General features: G+C 46.3%; 1 protein-coding gene across 1 annotated transcript in view; it reads left to right on the top strand.

Moving 5' to 3' along the window:
• LOC138658815 (dynein axonemal intermediate chain 1-like) overlaps positions 1–23,299 on the top strand; it is a 36,897-nt gene extending 13,598 nt beyond the window's left edge. The window contains exons 2-4 of the mRNA XM_069745863.1: positions 11,402–11,489; positions 16,446–16,525; positions 23,002–23,299. Coding sequence (XP_069601964.1) covers positions 11,462–11,489; positions 16,446–16,525; positions 23,002–23,172 — 279 coding nt within the window. The 5' untranslated portion in view covers positions 11,402–11,461 and the 3' untranslated portion in view covers positions 23,173–23,299. The remainder of the gene's footprint in view (positions 1–11,401; positions 11,490–16,445; positions 16,526–23,001) is intronic.
• The last annotated feature ends 896 nt before the right edge of the window (positions 23,300–24,195 follow it).

The following is a 24,195-nucleotide window of genomic DNA, read 5'->3' as shown; positions in this document are numbered from 1 at the left end:
TCCTGAGTACGCTGATACCCCATATGTGGGGGGGAACCACTGTTTGGGCGCATGGCAGAGCTCGGAAGGGAAGGAGCGCCATTTGGAATGCAGACTTAGATGGATTGGTCTGCAGGAGTCACGTTGCATTTGCAGAGCCCCTGATGTACCCAAACAGTACAAACCCCCCACAAGTGACCCCATATTAGAAACTAGACCTCCCATGGAACTTATCTAGATGTGTTGTGAGAACTTTGAACCCCTAAGTGTTTCACTACAGTTTATAACGCAGACCCGTGAAAATAAAAATTCTTTTTTTTTTCACAAAAATGATTTTTTAGCCCCCAGCTTTGTATTTTTACAAGGGTAACAGAATAAATTGGACCCCAAAAGTTGTTGTTCAATTTGTCCTGAGTACGCTGATACCCCATATGTGGGGGGGAACCACTGTTTGGGCTCATGGCAGAGCTCGGAAGGGAAGGAGCGCCATTTGGAATGCAGACTTAGATGGATTGGTCTGCAGGCGTCACGTTGCATTTGCAGAGCCCCTGATGTACCCAAACAGTAGAAACCACCCACAAGTGACCCCATATTGGAAACTAGACCTCCCATGGAACTTATCTAGATGTGTTGTGAAAACTTTGAACCCCCAAGTGTTTCACTACAGTTTACAACGCAGAGCCGTGAAAATAAAAATCCTTTTTTTTCCCACAAAAATGATTTTTAGCCCCCCAAATTTTTATTTTCCCAAGGATAACAAGAGAACTTGGACCCAAAAAGTTGTTGTCCAATTTGTCTCGAGTACGCTAATACCCCATATGTTGGGGTAAACCCCTGTTTGGGCGCACGGGAGAGCTCGGAAGTGAAGGAGCACTGTTTTACTTTTTCAATGCAGAATTGGCTGGAATTGAGATCGGACGCCATGTCGCGTTTGGAGAGCCCCTGATGTGTCTAAACAGTGGAAACCCCCCAATTATAAATGAAACCCTAATCCAAACGCACCACTAACCCTAATCCCAACTGTAACCCTAACCACACACCTAACCCAGACACACCCCTAATTCTAATCCCAACCCTAATCCCAACCGTAAATGTAATCCAAACCCTAACCCTAGCCCCAACCCTAGCCCTAACCCTAACCCTAGCCCTAACCCTAACCGGAAAATGGAAATAAATACATTTTTTTTAATTTTATTATTTTTCCCTAAGGCTAGGTTCACATTGCGTTAGGGAAATCCGTTTAGCACTAGCGGATTGCGCTAACACAATGTCTTTTTAGGTGTCGTGTTTAGTGGTCGCGTTAACGTCCCCGCTCTGGAAGATCGGGGATCGGACCTCGGGCGCGCCGCGGACGCTGCAAGCAGCGTCTGAGGCGCGCCACAAAAGAATGGCACCTTGCTAGCGCGAGCCGAAAATGGCACGCTCTAGCGATGCGCTACACCTGAAAATCACATTGCTGTCAATGGTTGTGCTAACGGACCCGTTGCACGGCGTTAATTGTGACATTTTCGCCGTGCAACGCTGTCCGTTAGCGTTAACCCATTAACGCAATGTGAACCTAGCCTAACTAAGGGGGTGATGAAGGGGGGTTTGATTTACTTTTATAGCGAGTTTTTTAGCGGATTTTTATGATTGGCAGCCGTCACACACTAAAAGACGCTTTTTATAGCAAAAAAGTTTTTGCGTCTCCACATTTTGAGACCTATAATTTTTCCATATTTTGGTCCACAGAGTCATGTGAGGTCTTGTTTTTTGCGGGACGAGTTGACGTTTTTATCGGTTACATTTTCGGACACGTGACAGTTTTTGATCGCTTTTTATTCCGATTTTTTTGTGAGGCAGAATGACCAAAAACCAGCTATTCATGAATTTCTTTTGGGGGAGGCGTTTATACCGTTCCGCGTTTGGTAAAATTGATGAAGCAGTTTTATTCTTCGGGTCAGTACGATTACAGCGACACCTCATTTATATCATTTTTTTTATGTTTTGGCGCTTTTATACGATAAAAGCTATTTTATAGAAAAAATAATTATTTTGGCATCGCTTTATTCAGAGGACTATAACTTTTTTATTTTTTTGGTTATGATGCTATATGGCGGCTCGTTTTTTGCGGGACAAGATGACGTTTTCAGAGGTAACATGGTTATTTATATCCGTCTTTTTGATCGCGTGTTATTCCACTCTTTGTTCAGCGTTATGATAATAAAGCGTTGTTTTTTGGCTCGTTTTTTTTTTTTTTTTCTTACGGTGTTCACTGAAGGGGTTAACTAGTGGGCCAGTTTTATAGGTCGGGTCGTTACGGACGCGGCGATACTAAATATGTGTACTTTTATTGTTTTTTTGTTTTTTTTTATGTAAAGAAATGTATTTATGGGAATAATATTTTTTTTTTTCTGCTTTATTTAGGAATTTTTTTTTTATTTTTTTTTTTACAAGTGTGGAAATTTTTTTTTTTACTTTTTCACTTTGTCCCAGGGGGGGACATCACAGATCACCGATCTGACAGTGTGCACAGCACTCTGTTAGATCGGTGATCTAACATACAGCCGGGCAGGATTAGAGCTGCAGCTGCAGCCTGATCCTGACCCGGAAGTGCTCCCTGCAGGACCCGGATGCAGCCCGGCGGCCATTTTGGATCCGGGGACTGCAGGGAGAAGACGCTCGGTACACGGTGAGCACATCACCGTGTACCGATCGTCTCAGGGAAGCCCGCAGGGAGCCCCCTCCCTGCGCGATGCTTCCCTGCACCGCCGGCACACCGCGATCATCTTTGATCGCGGTGTGCCGGGGGTTAATGTGCCGGGAGCGGTCCGTGACCGCTCCTGGCACATAGTGCCGGATGTCAGCTGCGATAGGCAGCTGACACCCGGCCGCGATCGGCCGCGCTCCCCCCGTGAGCGCGGCCGATCGCATATGACGTACTATCCCGTCCATGGGAATTAAGTCCCAGGTCACCTGGACGGGATAGTACGTCATATGGGATTAAGGGGTTAAGAGTCTCCTCTTTCCTCCACTCATTACCTGTAGTAATGGCACCTGTTTAAACTTGTTATCAGTATAAAAAGACACCTGTGCACACCCTCAAACAGTCTGACTCCAAACTCCACTATGGTGAAAACCAGATGCCATTACTACAGGTAATGAGTGGAGGAAAGAGGAGACTCTTAAAGAAGAAGTTACAGGTCTGTGAGAGCCAGAAATCTTGATTGTTTGTTTCTGACCAAATACTTATTTTCCACCATAATATGCAAATAAAATGTTAAAAAAACAGACAATGTGATTTTCTGGATTTTTTTTCCTCAGTTTGTCTCCCATAGTTGAGGTCTACCTATGATGTAAATTACAGACGCCTCTCATCTAAGCCAAAGTTCAGGGCCCCATACTGTAAACATTTTTGGGCCCCCTTGAGGCTCCGCCCCTCAAACCTTCCACAGTCCCATCGCCCACTCTTGGAAAAACTCCCCTTCTGCACCACGTCCTCACCAATCACACATTAATTTATCTAACTGGGATCTATAATATATACATTATATATATATATATATATATATATATATATATATATATATATATATATGAAATTCCTAGTGGCAGCCCTGTGATCATTATACAGTGATGTAGGGCTGCAGGCGCCGAACTTGGGCTTTGTGATTTATAATTATTGTGGTGTGTGCTGCTGTGTGTGTATGTATGTATAGAGAGAGAGAGATACATATCTATACTATATAATTGTCTAAGGGTCACTTCCGTCTGTCTGTCTGTCTTTCTGTCACGGATATTCATTGGTCGCGGCCTCTGTCATGGAAATCAAAGTCGCTGATTGGTCGCGGCAAAACAGCCACGACCAATTAGCGACGAGCACAGTCCGGAAGAAAATGGCCGCTCCTTATTCCTCGCAGTCACTGCCCGGCGCCCGCATACTCCCCTCCGATCACCGCTCACACGGGGTTATGTTGTGAATTCTGTGGCAGAGCTCCCTCCTGTGGTCACAAGTGGTACTTCGGCTGATTCTCTCTGGGAGCTTCCGTTTGTGAAGGAAAGTGGTACTGCGGCTTCTGAGTTTCCTCCCTCAGGTGATCTGGTGAGGTCGTTAGGTGCTTCTCTACTTAACTCCACCTAATGCTTTGATCCATGCTTCCTGTCAATGTTCCAGTGTTGGACTTGTTTTTCCCTGGATCATTCCTGTGGCCTGCTGCTCTGCATAGCTAAGTTCTTCTTTGCTATTTGTTTGCTATTTTTTCTGTCCAGCTTGTCTAATTGTTTTGCTGGAGCTCTGGGACGCAAAGGGTGTACCTCCGTGCCGTTAGTTCGGTACGGAGGGTCTTTTTGCCCCCTTTGCGTGGTTTTCTTTAGGGTTTTGTGTAGACCGCAAAGTTATCTTTCCTATCCTCGCTCTGTTAAGAAAGTCGGGCCTCACTTTGCTGAATCTATTTCATCCCTACGTTTTGTCTTTTCATCTTAACTCACAGTCATTATATGTGGGGGCTGCCTTTTCCTTTGGGGTATTTCTCTGAGGCAAGGTAGGCTTATTTTCTATCTTCAGGCTAGTTAGTTTCTCAGGCTGTGCCGAGTTGCATAGGCAGAGTTAGGCGCAATCCACGGCTGCCTCTAGTGTTGTTTGGAGAGGATTAGGGATTGCGGTCTGCAGAGTTCCCACGTCTCAGAGCTCGTTCTATTATTTTGGGTTATTGTCAGATCACTGTATGTGCTCTGACCGCTATGTCCATTGTGATACTGAATTGCCTATCACAACAGGGTTAATGCCGGCGGTAACAGACCGCGTTATGCCGCGGGTAACGTTACCGCTGCTATTAACCCTGTGTGTCCCCATCTTTTTACTATTGATGCTGCCTATGCGGCATCAAAAGTAAAAAATGTAATTTAATGTTAACAATTATAAAAAAAAAAAAAAAAACCTGCTATACTCGCCCTCCGTTGTCACCATCGAGCCGCTCGCGCCTGCCGCCATCTTCCGTTCCCGACGATGCATTGCGAAATTATCCAGAAGACTTAGCGGTCTCGCAAGACCGCTAAGTCATCTGGGTAATTTCGCAATGCATCCTGGGAATGGAAGATGGCGACAGCCGCACGTGTATCGCCGGAGCTTCGCTGGATCCCAGGGGTGATTATATAACTATTTTTTTTTATTTTAATTATTTAACACGGATATGGTGCCCACACTGCTGTATACTACGTGGGCTGTTAGATACTGCGTGGCTGCTATATACTGCGTGGGCTGTGCTGTATATTACGTGGCTGCTATATACTGCGTGGGCAGTGTTATATACTACGTGGCTGCTATATACTACATAGACAGTGTTATACTCTGTGGGCTGTGCTATATACTACGTGGCTGCTATATACTGCGTCGGCAGTGTTATATACTACGTGGCTGCTATATACTGCGTTGCCTGTGTTATATATTGCATGGCCTGTGTTATATATTGCGTGGCCTGTATACACGCGTCAGGTATTCTAGAATATGTATGTATGTATATAGCACAGGCCACGTAGTATTTGTCTGCTATATACTACATGGCTCCTATATACTACGTGGCCTGTGCTATATACTATGTGGCTGCTATATACATAAATTCTAGAATACCCGATGCGTTAGAATCGGGCCACCATCTAGTATTGTATATAGGGATATAGAATTGGGTGTAGCTGTTAGGTTGGGTGGTGGGAAAAGGGGGGAGGTGGGATTATCTTGTGGGACTATAGGACACTGGGTTGTTTGGGGGAAAACTGTCACTGCCTGATCTGGCCTATGGACGTTGGACATGGACTGAGGCATGAGACGCAGGACCAGCTCTCAGGTCAGTGCGGGGGGTTGGGAATGGAGGATAGCTTAGTGTATGTATATACATAGTAACATAGTAACATAGTTAGTAAGGCCGAAAAAAGACATTTGTCCATCCAGTTCAGCCTATATTCCATCATAATAAATACCCAGATCTACGTCCTTCTACAGAACCTAATAATTGTATGATACAATATTGTTCTGCTCCAGGAAGACATCCAGGCCTCTCTTGAACCCCTCGACTGAGTTCGCCATCACCACCTCCTCAGGCAAGCAATTCCAGATTCTCACTGCCCTAACAGTAAAGAATCCTCTTCTATGTTGGTGGAAAAACCTTCTCTCCTCCAGACGCAAAGAATGCCCCCTTGTGCCCGTCACCTTCCTTGGTATAAACAGATCCTCAGCGAGATATTTGTATTGTCCCCTTATATACTTATACATGGTTATTAGATCGCCCCTCAGTCGTCTTTTTTCTAGACTAAATAATCCTAATTTCGCTAATCTATCTGGGTATTGTAGTTCTCCCATCCCCTTTATTAATTTTGTTGCCCTCCTTTGTACTCTCTCTAGTTCCATTATATCCTTCCTGAGCACCGGTGCCCAAAACTGGACACAGTACTCCATGTGCGGTCTAACTAGGGATTTGTACAGAGGCAGTATAATGCTCTCATCATGTGTATCCAGACCTCTTTTAATGCACCCCATGATCCTGTTTGCCTTGGCAGCTGCTGCCTGGCACTGGCTGCTCCAGGTAAGTTTATCATTAACTAGGATCCCCAAGTCCTTCTCCCTGTCAGATTTACCCAGTGGTTTCCCGTTCAGTGTGTAATGGTGATATTGATTCCCTCTTCCCATGTGTATAACCTTACATTTATCATTGTTAAACCTCATCTGCCACCTTTCAGCCCAAGTTTCCAACTTATCCAGATCCATCTGTAGCAGAATACTATCTTCTCTTGTATTAACTGCTTTACATAGTTTTGTATCATCTGCAAATATCGATATTTTACTGTGTAAACCTTCTACCAGATCATTAATGAATATGTTGAAGAGAACAGGTCCCAATACTGACCCCTGCGGTACCCCACTGGTCACAGCGACCCAGTTAGAGACTATACAATTTATAACCACCCTCTGCTTTCTATCACTAAGCCAGTTACTAACCCATTTACACACATTTTCCCCCAGACCAAGCATTCTCATTTTGTGTACCAACCTCTTGTGCGGCACGGTATCAAACGCTTTGGAAAAATCGAGATATACCACGTCCAATGACTCACCGTGGTCCAGTCTATAGCTTACCTCTTCATAAAAACTGATTAGATTGGTTTGACAGGAGCGATTTCTCATAAACCCATGCTGATATGGAGTTAAACAGTTATTCTCATTGAGATAATCCAGAATAACATCCCTCAGAAACCCTTCAAATATTTTACCAACAATAGAGGTTAGACTTACTGGCCTATCATTTCCAGGTTCACTTTTAGAGCCCTTTTTGAATATTGGCACCACATTTGCTATGCGCCAATTAGACATAATTGTCTAAGGGTCACTTCCGTCTGTCTGTCTGTCTTTCTGTCACGGATATTCATTGGTCGTGGCCTCTGTCTATCATGGAAATCCAAGTTGCTGATTGGTCGCCGCAAAACAATCAGCGACAGGCACAGTCCGGAAGAAAATGGCCGTTCCATACTCCCCGCAGTCAGTGTCCCCGGCGCTCCGCTCCATACTCCCCTCCGGTCACCGCTAAGGGTTAATGCCAGCTGCCTATGCGGCATCAATAGTAAAAGATAGTAATGTTAAAAATAGTAAAAAAAACAAACAAAAAACCTGCTATACTCACCCTCCGTTGTCCGCTGAGCCGCTCGCGCCTGCCGCCATCTTCCTTTCCCAGCGATGCATTGCGAAATTACCCAGAAGACCTAGCGGTCTCGCGAAACCGCTAAGTCATATGGGTAAGTTTGCAAGGCATCCTGGGAGCGCAAGATGGCGGCAGCCGCGCGCCCATCTGCACAGCGCTGTTGGATCCCAGGAAGCGGAGAGACGGGACGCTGAGGAGCAGCGACCAGAATGGTGAGTATGTTCAACTACAAGGGACCCCGGATCGTTAGGTGAGTATGTTTATTTTTTATTTTTTTTTTTTGTTTCAATAATTTTTATTTAAAGAGTAATACAAAAGTCTCCCAACATGGGAGTTTTGGTAACATATCAAGGGATCACACTTGAGACATTATACGTATGGTAAAATCAAAGTAAAGGATCCCTACTTACAAGTGTATATGACAAGACAGAGAATTTTTTATTTTTTTAACCTGTGACATACGTGGCTCGGTAATATAGTACGTGGCTCTGTGCTGTATAATACAAGGCTGGACAATATACTACAAGACTGGGCAATATACTACGTGGACATGCATATTCTAGAATGCCCGATGCGTTAGAATCGGGCCACCATCTAGTTATATATATATATATATATATATATATATATATATATATATATATATATATATATATATATATATATATATATATATATATATATATATATATATATATATATATTTTTTTTTTTTTTTGTCTAAGGGGTACTTCCGTCTTTCTGTCCTGGAAATCCAGCATCGCTGATTGGTCTTGGCAGCTGCCTGTCATGGCTGCCGCGAACATTCAGCGACTGGCACAGTCGGATTAGTCCCTCCCCTGCAGTCAGTGCCCGGCGCCTGCTCCAGAATCCCCTCCAGTCACCGCTCACACAGGGTTAATGGCAAGGGTAACTGGCCGCGGTGTAACGCGCTCCGTTACCGCTGCTATTAACTCTGTGTGTCCCCTACTATCGATGCTGCCCATGCATAAAAACCTGCTATACTCACCATCCGCCGCCTTTCCCGCTCCTCGGGACGCTCCGGTGACCACTTCATGCAAGCGGCAGGTTCCGGTGGAAAGTATTGTATGCGACAAGGACCTGCCATGACATCATGTGACCGCGACGTCATCACAGGTCCTGCGCTCATACTAGCCCTGGGACCGGAATCTGCCGCTTGCATGGAGCGGTCACCGGAGAGTCCCGAGGAGCGGGAAAGGCGACGGATGGTGAGTATAGCAGGACTTCAACGGGCCTTCGGAAGGTGAGTATGTGTTTATTTTTTATTTTAAGTCTCTATGCTACGTGGCTCTGCTGTATACTACGTGGCTGTACGATATAGTACGTGGCTGTGCAATATAGTACGTGGCTTGGGCAATATAGTACGTGGCTGTGCAATATACTACATGGACATGCATATTCTAGAATACCCGATGCGTTAGAATCGGGCCACCATCTAGTTGTACATATTTGTTTAATTTGTGGTTATTTTTATTTAAGACTAAAAAAAAATAAAATAAAAAATGAAAAAACTAAAAAAGGGGAAAAAAAAAAGTTTAGGGTATGTTCACACGTTCAGGATTTCCATCCTTTTTTTTTCAGGACTGTTTTTTTAAAAAACTGCAGCTCTTGGCAGAAAACGCAGGTCCTTTTTTGTCCTTTTTTGATGCGTTTTTTGATGCGTTTTTTGATCCTTTTTTTTTATGCAGTTTTATAACCCTAACCCTACCCCTAACCCTACCCCTACCCCTATTCTAACCTTAGTGAAAAAAAAAAAAAAATCTTAATTTTTTTATTGTCCCTACCAATGGGGGTGACAAAGTGGGGGGGGTGTCATTTACTATTTTTTTATTTTGATCACTGAGATAGGTTATATCTCAGTGATCAAAATGCACTTTGGAGCGAATCTGCCGGCCGGCAGATTCGGCGGGCGCACTGCGCATGCGCCCGCCATTTTGCAAGATGGCGGCGCCCAGGGAGAAGACGGCCGGACGGACACCGGGACGCCGGGTAAGTATAAGGGGGGGAGATTAGGGCACGGGGGGGGGGGCATCGGAGCACTGGGGGTGGGGCATCGGAGCACTGGGGGTGGGGCATCGGAGCACGGGGGGAGGGGCATCGGAGCACGGGGGCGGGATCGGAGCACGGGGGGGCAGCCACACTCCGCCCACGCACTTCCGCCCGCTCCCCCGCACTTCCTGCTGCAGCGGTTCTGCACATCAAATCGCAGTAAAACCCGCAGATATATTTTTGATCTGCGGGTTTTACTGCGGTTTTGACCTCACAATGGAGGTCTATGGGTGCAGAACCGCTGCGGTTCAGGAAAAAGAAGTGACATGCTCCTTCTTTTTTGCCGCAGCTATTCTGCGCGGCTTTTTAAACGAAATTCCGGATCATGTGCACAGCAGTGACTGTTTTCCATAGGGTTACATTGTTATGTACCCTGCATGGAAAACAGCTGCAGAACCGCAGCGGCAAAACCGCTGCGGTTCCGCAGTAAAAAACGCACTGTGTGAACATGGCCTTATATGGTTTTTGTTTGCCATTGTTTTATCTTATTTGTTATTATTAATTTGACCGGACCAGAAGGTCAAAGTAGTTATTATTCTGTATATACTGTATAATATGTGTGAGAAGAGAGAATGAGCGGCTGGACCAGTGTTCAGTATACTGATTATTTTCTGGCTAATATTTTTGTTATGTTTCTGCTATTATTATTGTTATACTTTTCATTTTTATAATAAAAGATCTACAGGATGTAACTCAGGATCAGTAATGTAATGTATGTACACAGTGACTGCACCAGCAGAATAGTGAGTGCAGCTCTGGGGTATAATACAGGAGGTAACTCAGGATCAGTAATGTAATGTATGTACACAGTGACTGCACCAGCAGAATAGTGAGCGCAGCTCTGGGGTATAATACAGGAGGTAACTCAGGATCAGTAATGTAATGTATGTACACAGTGACTGCACCAGCAGAATAGTGAGCGCAGCTCTGGGGTATAATACAGGAGGTAACTCTGGATCAGTAATGTAATGTATGTACACAGTGACTGCACCAGCAGAATAGTGAGCGCAGCTCTGGGGTATAATACAGGATGTAACTCAGGATCAGTAATGTAATGTATGTACACAGTGACTGCACCAGCAGAATAGTGAGTGCAGCTCTGGGGTATAATACAGGAGGTAACTCAGGATCAGTAATGTATGTACACCGTGACTGCACCAGCAGAATAGTGAGTGCAGCTCTGGGGTATAATACAGGATGTAACTCAGGATCAGTAATGTAATGTATGTACACAGTGACTGCACCAGCAGAATAGTGAGTGCAGCTCTGGGGTATAATACAGGAGGTAACTCAGGATCAGTAATGTAATGTATGTACACAGTGACTGCACCAGCAGAATAGTGAGCGCAGCTCTGGGGTATAATACAGGATGTAACTCAGGATCAGTAATGTAATGTATGTACACAGTGACTGCACCAGCAGAATAGTGAGTGCAGCTCTGGGGTATAATACAGGAGGTAACTCAGGATCAGTAATGTATGTACACCGTGACTGCACCAGCAGAATAGTGAGTGCAGCTCTGGAGTATAATACAGGATGTAACTCAGGATCAGTAATATAACGTATGAGGTGGGGACTATTATATTTGGCGGACTTCTTCTTTTCTGGTTTAGCTCGTTCTCTCTGACATGAGATTATTTGCCAGCTGCTGCCATGTGGTGTGATACCCGTCATGTCTTCTGTTTCAGAATGAGCTGGTTCACACGGACGTCATCAGGTTGTCAGTGGAAAGATTTGCACAGGACGCTATGGAGGGGCTCCAGCTGCAGACACAAGGTACGAGCACCCGAGCTCTCTGCTACCACCCTGACCTGTGTATCGACTGTGACCAGCACTGGGTATGTGGACGGTACAGCCGACACCAGGTATACAGATGGTATGTGCACGGCGCCAGGTATATATACTATGTGTGCATGGTGCCTGGTATACAGATGCTACGTGGACGACTCTGGGAATAGGGCCTGTCAGTATACTCATTGCTGTTAACATGCCACATACATATACACATACAGTATACCGGGATGAGGGACACCTTTACTAGGATGGGGATATATACACCAGGATGGGGATATATACACCAGGATGAGGGACACCTTTACTAGGATGGGAATATATACACCAGGATGGGGATATATACACCAGGATGAGGGACACATATACCAGGATGGGGATATATATACCAGTATGGGGACTCCTATTCCAGGATGGGGGACTTATATACCAGGATGGGGGACTTGTGACGTCCCAGGGTCCTGGTTGTCACAGTGGCATTGCTTTCCTCATGGGGAGAGTGATGTCACGCTTGGAAGCGATGGAGGATTCCTTTTAACAGGTAATTGGCACATACAACACCATTCTGACTTAAGGCCATAAGGGGGAGCTCTGCACCCAAAATCAGGGGAGCTGCTCTCTCTTTGGTCTGGAGGAGTTAGTTGCTAGGCAGTTGGTGCCGGACAGCAGACTGGAGCAGTCTGTGGCAGGACGGTTGAGGGGCCGTACAGCCTGAGGTGCTGTAGCTCCTAGATAGCGAGATACAGAAGGAAGAGCAGCTTGTAGCGAACGTGCCGGAGAGCGAAGCACATGTGAGTGACAACTGGGGAGGATAGCGGCTACTGGGCTACATCCCTGATTGAGCGCAGATACCGGAAGACGAAGGTTGTGTCATAGTCTATGAGGCACAGCAGAAACCGGTAGGACAGCTAGACTACACGTAACATGTCCACCCTAATACCCAGGAGACACAGTGACACATATTGGTCATGATAGAGATCCTGTAAGGCCGGCGTCACACTTGCGAGTTTTACGGACGTAAGAGCGCAGAAACTACGTCCGTAAAACTCGCAAAAAATACGGCACAATTATTCTCTATGCCCCTGCTCCTATCTGCCGTATTTTACTGATCAGTATTATACGGCTTTCTACGGCCGTAGAAAATCGCAGCATGCTGCGTTTGTCACCGTACTGCGCAAGAAATACGCCAATGACAGTCTATGGAAGCGTGAAAAATACGGATTACACACGGACCAGCAGTGTGACTTGCGAGAAATACGCAGCGGTGTTAGAGAGAAAAGCCGACAATTCAGTGCGGTGTACAGTAAAATCACACTGACAGCTTACAATAGAATAGGTAGAATAAATGTGTACACATAGAATAGGTATATATATATATATATATATAATATGTATGTCAGTGAGACACATATATGTATATATATTAATATTTATTCCAGCGCTATACAGCTTGAAAGCCGGTAATTCAATTACCGGCTTTTTCTTTCTCCTTCCTAAACCCGACATGATTTGAGACATGGTTTACATACAGTAAACCATGTCTTCTCTCCTTTTTTTTTTGCAGATTCCACACTACTAATGTCAGTAGTGTGTATCTGCAAAATTTGGCCGTTCTATCTACTAAATTAAAGGGTTAAATGGCGGAAAAAATTGGCGTGGGCTCCCGCGCAATTTTCTCCACCAGAGTAGTAAAGCCAGTGACTGAGGGCAGATATTAATAGCCTGGAGAGGGTCCACGGTTATTGCCCCCCCCCCCCCCCCGGCTAAAAACACCTGCCCCCAGCCACCTCAGAAAAGGCACATCTGGAAGATGCGCCTATTCTGGCACTTGGCCACTCTCTTCCCATTCCCGTGTAGCGGTGGGATATGGGGTAATGAAGGGTTAATGCCACCTTGCTATTGTAAGGTGACATTAAGCCTAATTAATAATGGAGAGGTGTCAATTATGACACCTATCCATTATTAATCCAATTGAATGAAAGGGTTAAAAAAAACACACACACACATTATTAAAAATTATTTTAATGAAATAAAAACAAAGGTTGTTGTAATATTTTATTTAACGCCCAATCCAATCACTGAAGACCCTCGTTCTGTAAAAGAAAAAACATAATAAACCAACAATATACTTACCTTCCGCAGATCTGTAAAGTCCAACGATGTAAATCCTTCTGAAGGGGTTAAAACATTTTGCAGCAAGGAGTTCTGCTAATGCAGGCTGCTCCTTGCTGCAAAACCCCGGGGAATGAAGCTAAATATAGGTCAATGATCTATATTTAGCTTCATTTGCGGTGAGGCGCCCTCTGCTGGTTGTCCCTAGATCGTGGGAACTTACCTAGAAAGCTCCCAGGCTTTCTAGGAAAGTTCCCACGATCTATGAACAGCCAGCAGAGGCTGAATGAAGCTAAATATAGATCATTGACCCATATTTAGCTTCATTCCCCGGGGTTTTGCAGCAAGGAGCAGCCTGCATTAGCGGAACTCCTTGCTGCAAAATGTTTTAACCCCTTCAGAAGGATTTACATCGTTGGACTTTACAGATCTGCGGAAGGTAAGTATATTGTTGGTTTATTATGTTTTTCTTTTACAGAACGAGGGTCTTCAGTGATTGGATTGGGCGTTAAATAAAATATTACAACAACCTTTTGTTTTTATTTCATTAAAATAATTTTTAATAATGTGTGTGTTTTTTTTTTTTAACCCTTTCATTCAGTTGGATTAATAATGGATAGGTGTCATAATTGGCGCCTCTCCATTATTAATTAGGCTTAATGTCACCTTACAATAGCAAGGTGGCATTAACCCTTCATTACCCCATATCCCACCGCTACACGGGAATGGGAAGAGTGGCCAAGTGCCAGAATAGGCGCATCTTCCAGATGTGCCTTTTCTGGGGTGGCTGGGGGCAGATGTTTTTAGCCAGGGGGGGAGGGGGCAATAACCATGGACCCTCTCCAGGCTATTAATATCTGCCCTCAGTCACTGGCTTTACTACTCTGGCGGAGAAAATTGAGCGGGAGCCCACGCCAATTTTTTCCGCCATTTAACCCTTTATTTTAAGAGCTAGAACGGCCAAATTTTGCAGATACACTACTGACGACAGTAGTGTGGATTATGCAAAAAAATGGTGATATGAGATGGTTTACTGTATGTAATCATGTCTCATATCATGTCGGGTTTAGGAAGGAGAAAGCAAAAGCCGGCAATTGAATTACCGGCTTTTTATGTCGGTTTGGCAAGCCTGCGATAAAAACACGCAGTACGGCTGCCATACGGATTACATACGGAGGATGCCATGCGCAAAAAACGGTGACACACCCTGCCTACGGAGGAGCTACGGACCACTATTTTCGGGACTTTTCAGCGTATTACGGCCGTAATATACGGACCGTATTTGCATACGCTGAGTGTGACGCCGGCCTAAAAAGGCTCGAGTCACCTGTCATACGGATTTGTGTCCCACTTCAACAAAGGACAGAGAGAACTGAGGGGACCTTGCTACAAAGCCACAGGCAGTAAGGGACTAGAACAACACAGCGCTTGAAGGAAGGCTTTTAACTCCACCGATAAAGCTGGACTCTGAACTTGCTTCCAAGCTGGCCGGACCCTGCCTGTACCTGTGATCTGACGCCCTGGATTGTGGCTGCCTGCTACCATCAATACACCAGGTAAAGAGACTGCACAACTGCGTCCTCACCATCATCCATCTATTCACCGGGAGCCGTGGGAACCTACTTCACCTGTGGGTAGTTATACCATCCGGCTGCCATAACATCACCCCAGAGGACTCCTTTAAGCAGCATCTGTCACCCCTGACTGAATACCACAGGTGGCATCACAAACATTCCTTTATTTAAAAAAACCCCTTTAAAGACTATCCCTTTAACTTGGGTGCCCAGGGCCACAGACCGGGCCATTGCTGCCGTGACACATCCCTTTAACCCCTTCACGACATGCGCCGTACTAGGACGGCGCATGTCGTGCCTCCCCCTTTGATGTGGGCTCCGGCGGTGAGCCCACCTCAAAGCCGTGACATGGCATTAAAATGCAGTAACGGGCGATCAAAAGAACGTATCTGCACAAAGGTGGTATCATTAAGAACGTCAGCTTGGAATGCAAAAAATAAGCCCTCACCTGACCCCAGATCACGAAAAATGGAGACTCTATGGGTATCGGAAAATGACACTTTTTTTTTTTATTTTTTTTTTTCACCTATTTAGATAAAAAAAGAACCTAGACATGTTTGGTGTCTATGAAGTCGTAATGACCTGGAGAATCATATCAGGGCAGTTTTAGCATTTAGTGATCCTAGCAAAAAAGCCAAACAAAAAAACAAGTGTGGGATTGCACTTTTTTTGCAATTTCACCACACTTCGATTTTTTTTTTTTTTTTTTTTCCCGTTTTCTAGTACAAGATATGGTAAAACCAATGGTGTGGTTCAAAAGTACAACTCGTCCCGTAAAAAATAAGTCCTCACATGGCCATATTGAAGGAAAAATAAAAAAGTTATGGCTCTGGGAAGGAGGGGAGCGAAAAACGAAAACGCAAAAACAAAAAAGTGCCTCGGCCTGAAGGGGTTAAGTACCGTACCCGGTTCCGAGTACCCCACGGCCCTGGCGGGCTTCTTTTCACATATATACCAGGATGGGGGACTCCTATACCACGATGGGGGACTATATATATCAGGATGGGGGACACATATACCTGGATGGGGACTGTTGTTACTCCAGTGGGCACAGCAGTCGTGCCGCAGTATCTAATCATGTGACTGATGCCATTATTGTACCCGGCTCTGCTTCACTATTTGAGTCCTGCTGGGATGGTGACAGGAGGATATGACTGCTGGGAGGGAGCGGGAAAGCTGGGTGACAGACCAGACTGATGCTCCAGGGTAAGATGAATTTCCTCCCCACACTTACCGCCATTGTCCCCCCTTGCAGGGAGCGGAACGTCCTTCGATTTCCACAGTCAGATCGATTATCTCTTCCTGGTTGGCACAGAAGAAGGGAAGATCCATAAGGTGAGAGACTCGCTGTAGCCTTATATTAATATAATGTTACGTCTCCCACCGGAGAAGCGGACCCTCTAAAAAACCATCAGGTGCAGAGTTTGAAAAATGTCCTGTTCTTCACCCCTGACCCCTGTGAAGATCTGCGGACTACAGAGGTAGGTGACTAGTCCCCGGGATGGCCACCAGTGATGGCCAGAGAGGATTGTAGTGCGGTCAGGAGCAGATCCAAAGGACGAACTGGAGGTCAACACCAGGAGGATAACACAAGAACCAGGTGACAAAACGTAGGAGCCGAGGGTAGGAACCAGGTCACAGCAGGGTCAAGAGCCAAGGACATCTGGAGGAGAGGTGGGATAGTCCAAGGGTCTTCTAGATAGACTGGCAGTAGAAATGTTATCATGGAGATTCGGTCAGGACCAGCAGGGTCACCACTGATCCCTGAGAAATTAGTCCAGTCGCCAAGGATCAGGAGTGGTGGACAGCCAATGCCACGGCCAGGACCAGCCAGAGTCATTCCGGGACCAAAGAGGTGAGTCCCATCTTAAAGGACCAGCGAGGACTGGAGCTGCTGGAATATGAAGAAGGGAATGTTATGAAGCCATTCACCCAAATGTAAGGAGAAACGTGATCATTCCTCACAAACCGGACTGAGGGGTGCAGACATGGTCCTGTAGGTGAAGGTGCCCTAATATTCCAAACCTGAGGGACATTACAAGTCCTGAACAAGTAGGTCTAATATGATATGCCCAAAAGTCACCACTTTAGACCAATTTTCATTCATATTCCCCCATGGCATGATTAGGTGACCCCTATAGGCACTAGTGTGGGGGGGGGGGTCAATCCTTGTAGACCCCTACCGGCACTGGAGCAATGGGGTCGTCCTTGTAGACCCCTACAGTCTCTGGTGCGGTGGCTCATCCTTGTAGACCCCTACCAGCACTGGAGCTGTGGGATCATCTTCGTGGACCACTACAGTCTCAGCTGCCCCTAGACCACCTGTCCGGTTTTAGCGCTGTGCCATTGTAGTGTTTTTCCATCTGTTTAACCTTTGGAGTATTTTCACATATCTTCCTCTAGTCACATCATGAGCTGCTGTTGAAGTTCTTTAGAAATTACCTCCATTCTGCTGCTCCTCTCTGATTAGACAACCCAAAAAGACACATGGAGCATATGTCCCAAAATATAAAAAATGTACGTTTTTATTATAACAAAATTTAAAAACATATCAAATCAGAATACTCATAGAAATATATAGAGCATACAGTAGGAGAACACTACGGAAAACACTGAAAGTCTAAAAAGACGGATGACGCCAATATGCCGCTAATACGGCTTAGTAATCTTAATGCCATAAAGTGCACAGTTTCAGGGAAGAAAACCACCACTTCCACACATCAATAGGTGGAATAATACACTTCCCCAAGTGGAGTGCCGCTACTCATAACGCGGCCCACATCATAGTCTCTGGTAATTTCTAGTGGTTCTTACCCATCAGGTCAGAGTCCGGCACATGGGGGTCACCGCCGCAGCCCCAACGCGCGTTTCGCGTTGGCTTCGTCAGGGGGCAGACTGCCCCCTGACGAAGCCAACGCGAAACGCGCGTTGGGGCTGCGGCGGTGACCCCCATGTGCCGGACTCTGACCTGATGGGTAAGAACCACTAGAAATTACCAGAGACTATGATGTGGGCCGCGTTATGAGTAGCGGCACTCCACTTGGGGAAGTGTATTATTCCACCTATTGATGTGTGGAAGTGGTGGTTTTCTTCCCTGAAACTGTGCACTTTATGGCATTAAGATTACTAAGCCGTATTAGCGGCATATTGGGGTCATCCGTCTTTTTAGACTTTCAGTGTTTTCCGTAGTGTTCTCCTACTGTATGCTCTATATATTTCTATGAGTATTCTGATTTGATATGTTTTTAAATTTTGTTATAATAAAAACGTACATTTTTTATATTTTGGGACATATGCTCCATGTGTCTTTTTGGGTTGTTTATATATTTTGGAGTGTCCGAGTTGAAGGATTTCTAGCACGGGTACTTTCCCTGACACTATACCACTAGTATGTGTATGAAATCCACTATATTGCTGTTCATCGTGGGATGTGTTTATCCTCTCTGATTAGGTAGCCATTGTCAATCTCCCATCATGCCCTGCACTTGGGTCTTGGCAACCACATTTTTTGGATGCAGCTCTGGATGTGACCACTGATTGGTGGAAGCAAGACATTGATATAATTCCTCAACATGAAGCGGAGATATTAACTGTGAAGTGTCCAGCAATCGGGGGAGGATTTCTTAGTTCTTGAGAAAATTGCCCCTTTCGTCTAAACCCACTTATCGGCCCCTCGTCCGTCCGGGCCAGCGGCGTAATCCCTCCTGGATCCGTGTAATGGGATTTTGTTGTGAAGCAGAAACCTTCCTGGAAATAGCAGATAATCTGTGGGAGCAGGAGGCGCTCCAGATCCGCCCGGGTGGGTCCCTGCCGTGCTCATCAGCTGGAATAGCGCTGCCATATTATACAGCGGGGTGCGAATGCTATAGAGGGGCCATATAATAACAGCATGGGGTGGAGGAGCGGACGCAGTGGGAGGACGAGTGCTGCCTCTATAGAGGGGCCATATAATAACAGCATGGGGTGGAGGAGCGGACGCAGTGGGGGGACGAGTGCTGCCTCTATAGAGGGGCCATATAATAACAGCACGGGGTGGAGGAGTGGACGCTGCGGGGGGACGAGTGCTGCCTCTATAGAGGGGCCCAGGTGTCACGGGGTTCTTCTCCGGTATCACACATTCAACAGAGCAAGAGAAGAGTGAACAATCCCAATATCTCTATTTAGGCAAAAAGTGCGAAAGGTCCAAATACAGTCCACCACCCTGAGGATACAATAGTTCAGAACCAGAATGCAGTTCAGTAAGAGGATAAAAGCCCTGGGAGATGAGTTCAATAATCCATCAGACAGAGGATGGCATAGTCCATATACTCTTCTTTCTCTCTGAGATGCTGTGATCACATCATAGTTCCACACAGGATCTGATCTGTGTCTCACCTCACTGATATTTTAAGTCTCCCTCCTCATTCACAGGTCAGGAGGGGGAAGGTCTCAGAAGCTCATTGTTTCAACAAGCTAGGTCAACATGTCATTAGCAAACAGTACAGTACTGTGGGGGCTGATATCAGATGGCAGCAACAGCCATTCATCAATTAGCAAATAACTCCTACAAGAGAACACCATGAAAATAAGTAAAATAGAAATATACACAAAAATGATACCCACATAGCATATCACACCATCAGAGGGCCTTACAATAACAGCATGGGTGGAGGAGCGGACGCTGCGGGGCGATGAGTGCAGCCTCTATAGAGGGGCAATATAGTAACAGCATGGGGTGGAGGAGTGGGCGATGCGGGAGGACGAGTGCTGGCGCTATAGAGGGGCCATATGATAACAGCATGGGGTGGAGGAGCGGACGCTGCGGGGCACATGTGCTGCCTCTATAGAGGGGCCATATAATAACAGCAGGGGGTGGAAGAGCGGACACTACCGGGGTAGATGACATTTGCTCTGTACACTCGCAGCGCACCGATTGTCAGTATTAATGCTCCGCCATGTGCAGAGTCTCCTCCACCATATCCGTCCGCTGATATCACATCCATTACTGTGACTGTGCCGAGATACAAGCAGACGAAACGTCCCCTGCCACATGCAGATCCGGGCACAGCCACTAGGAGAGCAGTGCATGATGGGACAGCAGACATGGCAGGGGCCAGTGTGGTGAAACTGGCAACGACTTCCAGGGGCAGGAGTCACCGGGGCGAAGCAGAGGAAAACATGGGCACCGCCTCTCGGTACCCACCGTACTGGCGCTCTATGGCGTTGTTTGGACGTGCGATGGTGCTGGTGTAACAGTGAATTACATTCTTGTTTTGCCGTTGTATGGTGGTGGTGTTGGAGCACTGTGTGGCAGTATCATATTGGCACAATATGGTGGTATTTTTAAGTGTTTTATGTAGGTAGTATATCAGCACTTACATTTTTTGGGCACAGTATGGTGGTGGTATTTGGGTACAGTATGGCGGTATTATTTGGACATGGTATGGTAGTATGATTTGGGCACAGTCTGGTATTTGGGCACAATATTGTGGCATTATTTGGGCACTGTCTGACGGTCTTTGGGCACAGTATGCTGTATTTGGTCACAAGCTGGCTGTATTTGGGCACAGTTGGGAAGTATTTTGGTAAAATGTGGTATTTGGGCACAGTATGGTATTATTTGGGCACAGTATGGTATTATTTGGGCACAGTCTGGTGGTACTATTTGGATATAGTATGGTGTGGTGAAATATGTGATATATATGTGTGTGTGTAGGGACATATGTCTAGGGTTATATGTGTGACTAGTGATAATGTAACATCTGTCCTGAAGGCAAGTCGCACCTAGGTGTTAATAGGTACTTCGTTGGGACAAGTAGAAATTCTGTCTCCATATCCCACCAGGGGGTCTAGCTAGGGCCGAGAAGAAAAGCAACATTTGGCACCTCTGAGGTCTTGGAGGGGAGATGCTAAATTGCGGCCTGAGGTGATGTATTCCTGGGAACCTGGTCACAAGAGAAATAATATATTCATTAGTAGAGCGGCCGTGCCCAATCAAACAGACTGCAATTATGATCTTAACCTGGGAGTCCGGTCTAGAAACCTGACCTCAGACCAAAGTTATAAATTTAGGTTGCAGACAGAGAATTGTGTTCACATGTGAAGGCAGCCTGAGAAGCTGATGTGTTCCACCAATTCTATTTACCCCCCCTCAGGGAGCAGAAAGCAAACTACCAGTTAGATGATTTCTGTAAGTTTTCTCCTGTTTATTTTGACACTGTTTTGCATAAGTTGTATGTCTTTTTATTATGATATTTTTATACCTTTTTCTTATTGTAAGCATTGAACCTTTTGCTATTAAAGTATTCAAATTATCTCTTCAAAGAGGAAGAGGACTAGAACAATAGTGCCACCTATTGGAAGTAGCAATCCTAACAGTCAATGTCGACTCTTTAACGAGCCTTGTCACATGACTTAGGTTAATAGCCAAACCAGAATCTCAATTTGCAGATACTGTGTTTCGGGGTACTGCCCCTCATCAGTGCAAAGTGGAGATCTGGTTTGGCTGATTGAGAGGCGTCTGGCCGGGATCCAAGACGTATTGTTTCTCCTTGCGGAGAGTAACATAAGCATGTCGAGGTGAGGAGACTTAAAGCCGCAATGCTCCTCTGGGAAATATGCAAATTGTCTCTTCAGAGAGGAAGAGGACTAGAACTCTAGTGCCACCTATTGGAAGTATAAAACTTTAACAAGTTGAACCTTGAATGTTCTAAAGAATCCATAGCCTAAAGGTGTGTGAGCCTTATGAGTGATAGACATATTTTTATTAGTATTATTGTTAGTTCCGGGACTCATCGCCTGTGTATTTGATGAGTGGTGGCAGCGTGTATGAGCGGGTGTGTGGCCTGGGTCAGTGTGTGATTTATGCTCCCATTACAGTATAGGACTGAGGTTGAACGCTGGGACAGAGTGGGGAGATAGATTAACCCTTGCAGGCACGACCCCAAGTCACGTGTGAGAGCAGGCACGTGACGAATAAGGGACACCACGGAGAAGGGATCCGTGACAAATGGTAATATTATTTGAGCACAGTCTGGAGGTATTATTTGGGCACAATCTGGCTGTATTATTTGGGGACAGGTTGGCAGTATTTTGGCATAGTATGTTGGTATTGGGCACAGTATGGTGGTATTACTTGGGCACAGTATGGTGGTGGCATTATTTGGACACATGCTGTATTTTTTGGGCACAGTTAGATAGTATTTGGCATAGTATGGTGGCATTGTTTGGGCACAGTATAGTGGTGGTATTATTTGGGCACAGTATGGCAGTATTTGTTTACAGATTGGATATTAAGCTGATTAATAATATGACAGGTGCCCACAGATATTTTGCCTTGGGCCTATATAACGGCACACAGCAATGTGTAAATGTCATGATCTTCTCCCGCCATCTCTGGTTCTGTCCCCTTGAGGAGCAGTTGGGCATAGGCTCAGCATATCAGGGCAGCACTACACCTGCTCTCTGCCGGTCTGTACCCGCGCTCTGCTGCCATCTGTGGTTCTGTCCCCTTGAGGAGCAGTTGGGCATAGGCTCAGCATGTCAGGGCGGCACTACACCTGCTCTCTGCCGGTCTGTACCCGCGCTCTGCTGCCATCTCTGGTTCTGTCCCTTTGAGGAGCAGTTGGGCATAGGCTCAGCATGTCAGGGCAGCACTACACCTGCTCTCTGCCAGTCTGTACCCGCGCTCTGCTGCCATCTCTGGTTCTGTCCCCTTGAGGAGCAGTTGGGCATAGGCTCAGCATGTCAGGGCAGCACTACACCTGCGCTCTGCCGCTCTGTACCCGCGCTCTGCTGCCGTCTCTTATCGGATGTCTCTTTATTTCTGACAGTGCTCGAAGGCGTATTCCAGCCAGTTCCTGGACACGTTCGATGCGCACAATATGGCGGTGGACACCGTGCGATGGAATCCATTTCACCCCAAAGTCTTCATCACCTGCAGCTCTGACTGGACTGTGAAGATCTGGGGACACAGCGTCAAGTATGTCCTGCCGGCATCGTAGATCCCCCCGATCTGCCAGAGACCCCCGGATGCAGAGTAGTTACTGACAGCTGTGTGGTGTGGGGGTCCCTGCCCCAATGTGACACACGGGAATGGAAGGGGGATCCAAAGTGTGCGGACCCTCAGATTGTGACACGTCGCCTCTGTACGCCATTACTATCGTGTCTGCCCCGTCCTCATCACTCACAGCTGATGGGTTGTTACAGTGTATCCTGCCCCGTCCTCGTCATTCACAGCTGATGGGTTGTTACAGTGTATCCTGCCCCGTCCTCGTCACTCACAGCTGATGGGTTGTTACAGTGTATCCTGCCCCGTCCTCGTCATTCACAGCTGATGGGTTGTTACAGTGTATCCTGCCCCGTCCTCGTCATTCACAGCTGATGGGTTGTTACAGTGTATCCTGCCCCGTCCTCGTCATTCACAGCTGATGGGTTGTTAGTGTATCCTGCCCCGTCCTCGTCCCTCACAGCTGATGGGTTGTTACAGTGTATCCTGCCCCGTCCTCGTCACTCACAGCTGATGGGTTGTTACAGTGTATCCTGCCCCGTCCTAATCACTCACAGCTGATGGGTTGTTACAGTGTATCCTGCCCCGTCCTTGTCATTCACAGCTGATGGGTTGTTACAGTGTATCCTGCCCCGTCCTAATCACTCACAGCTGATGGGTTGTTACAGTGTATCCTGCCCCGTCCTCGTCACTCACAGCTGATGGGTTGTTACAGTGTATCCTGCCCCGTCCTCGTCACTCACTGCTGATGGGTTGTTACAGTGTATCCTGCCCCGTCCTCGTCACTCACAGCTGATGGGTTGTTACAGTGTATCCTGCCCCGTCCTAATCACTCACAGCTGATGGGTTGTTACACTGTATCCTGCCCCGTCCTCGTCATTCACAGCTGATGGGTTGTTACAGTGTATCCTGCCCCGTCCTAATCACTCACAGCTGATGGGTTGTTACAGTGTATCCTGCCCCGTCCTCGTCACTCACAGCTGATGGGTTGTTACAGTGTATCCTGCCCCGTCCTCGT

This window comes from Ranitomeya imitator, chromosome 1 (genome assembly GCF_032444005.1).
Source record: "Ranitomeya imitator isolate aRanImi1 chromosome 1, aRanImi1.pri, whole genome shotgun sequence".
NCBI lineage: Eukaryota > Metazoa > Chordata > Amphibia > Anura > Dendrobatidae > Ranitomeya > Ranitomeya imitator.
Note: the sequence above shows the minus strand (reverse complement) of the source record. Positions and strands in the feature narration are given on the sequence as shown.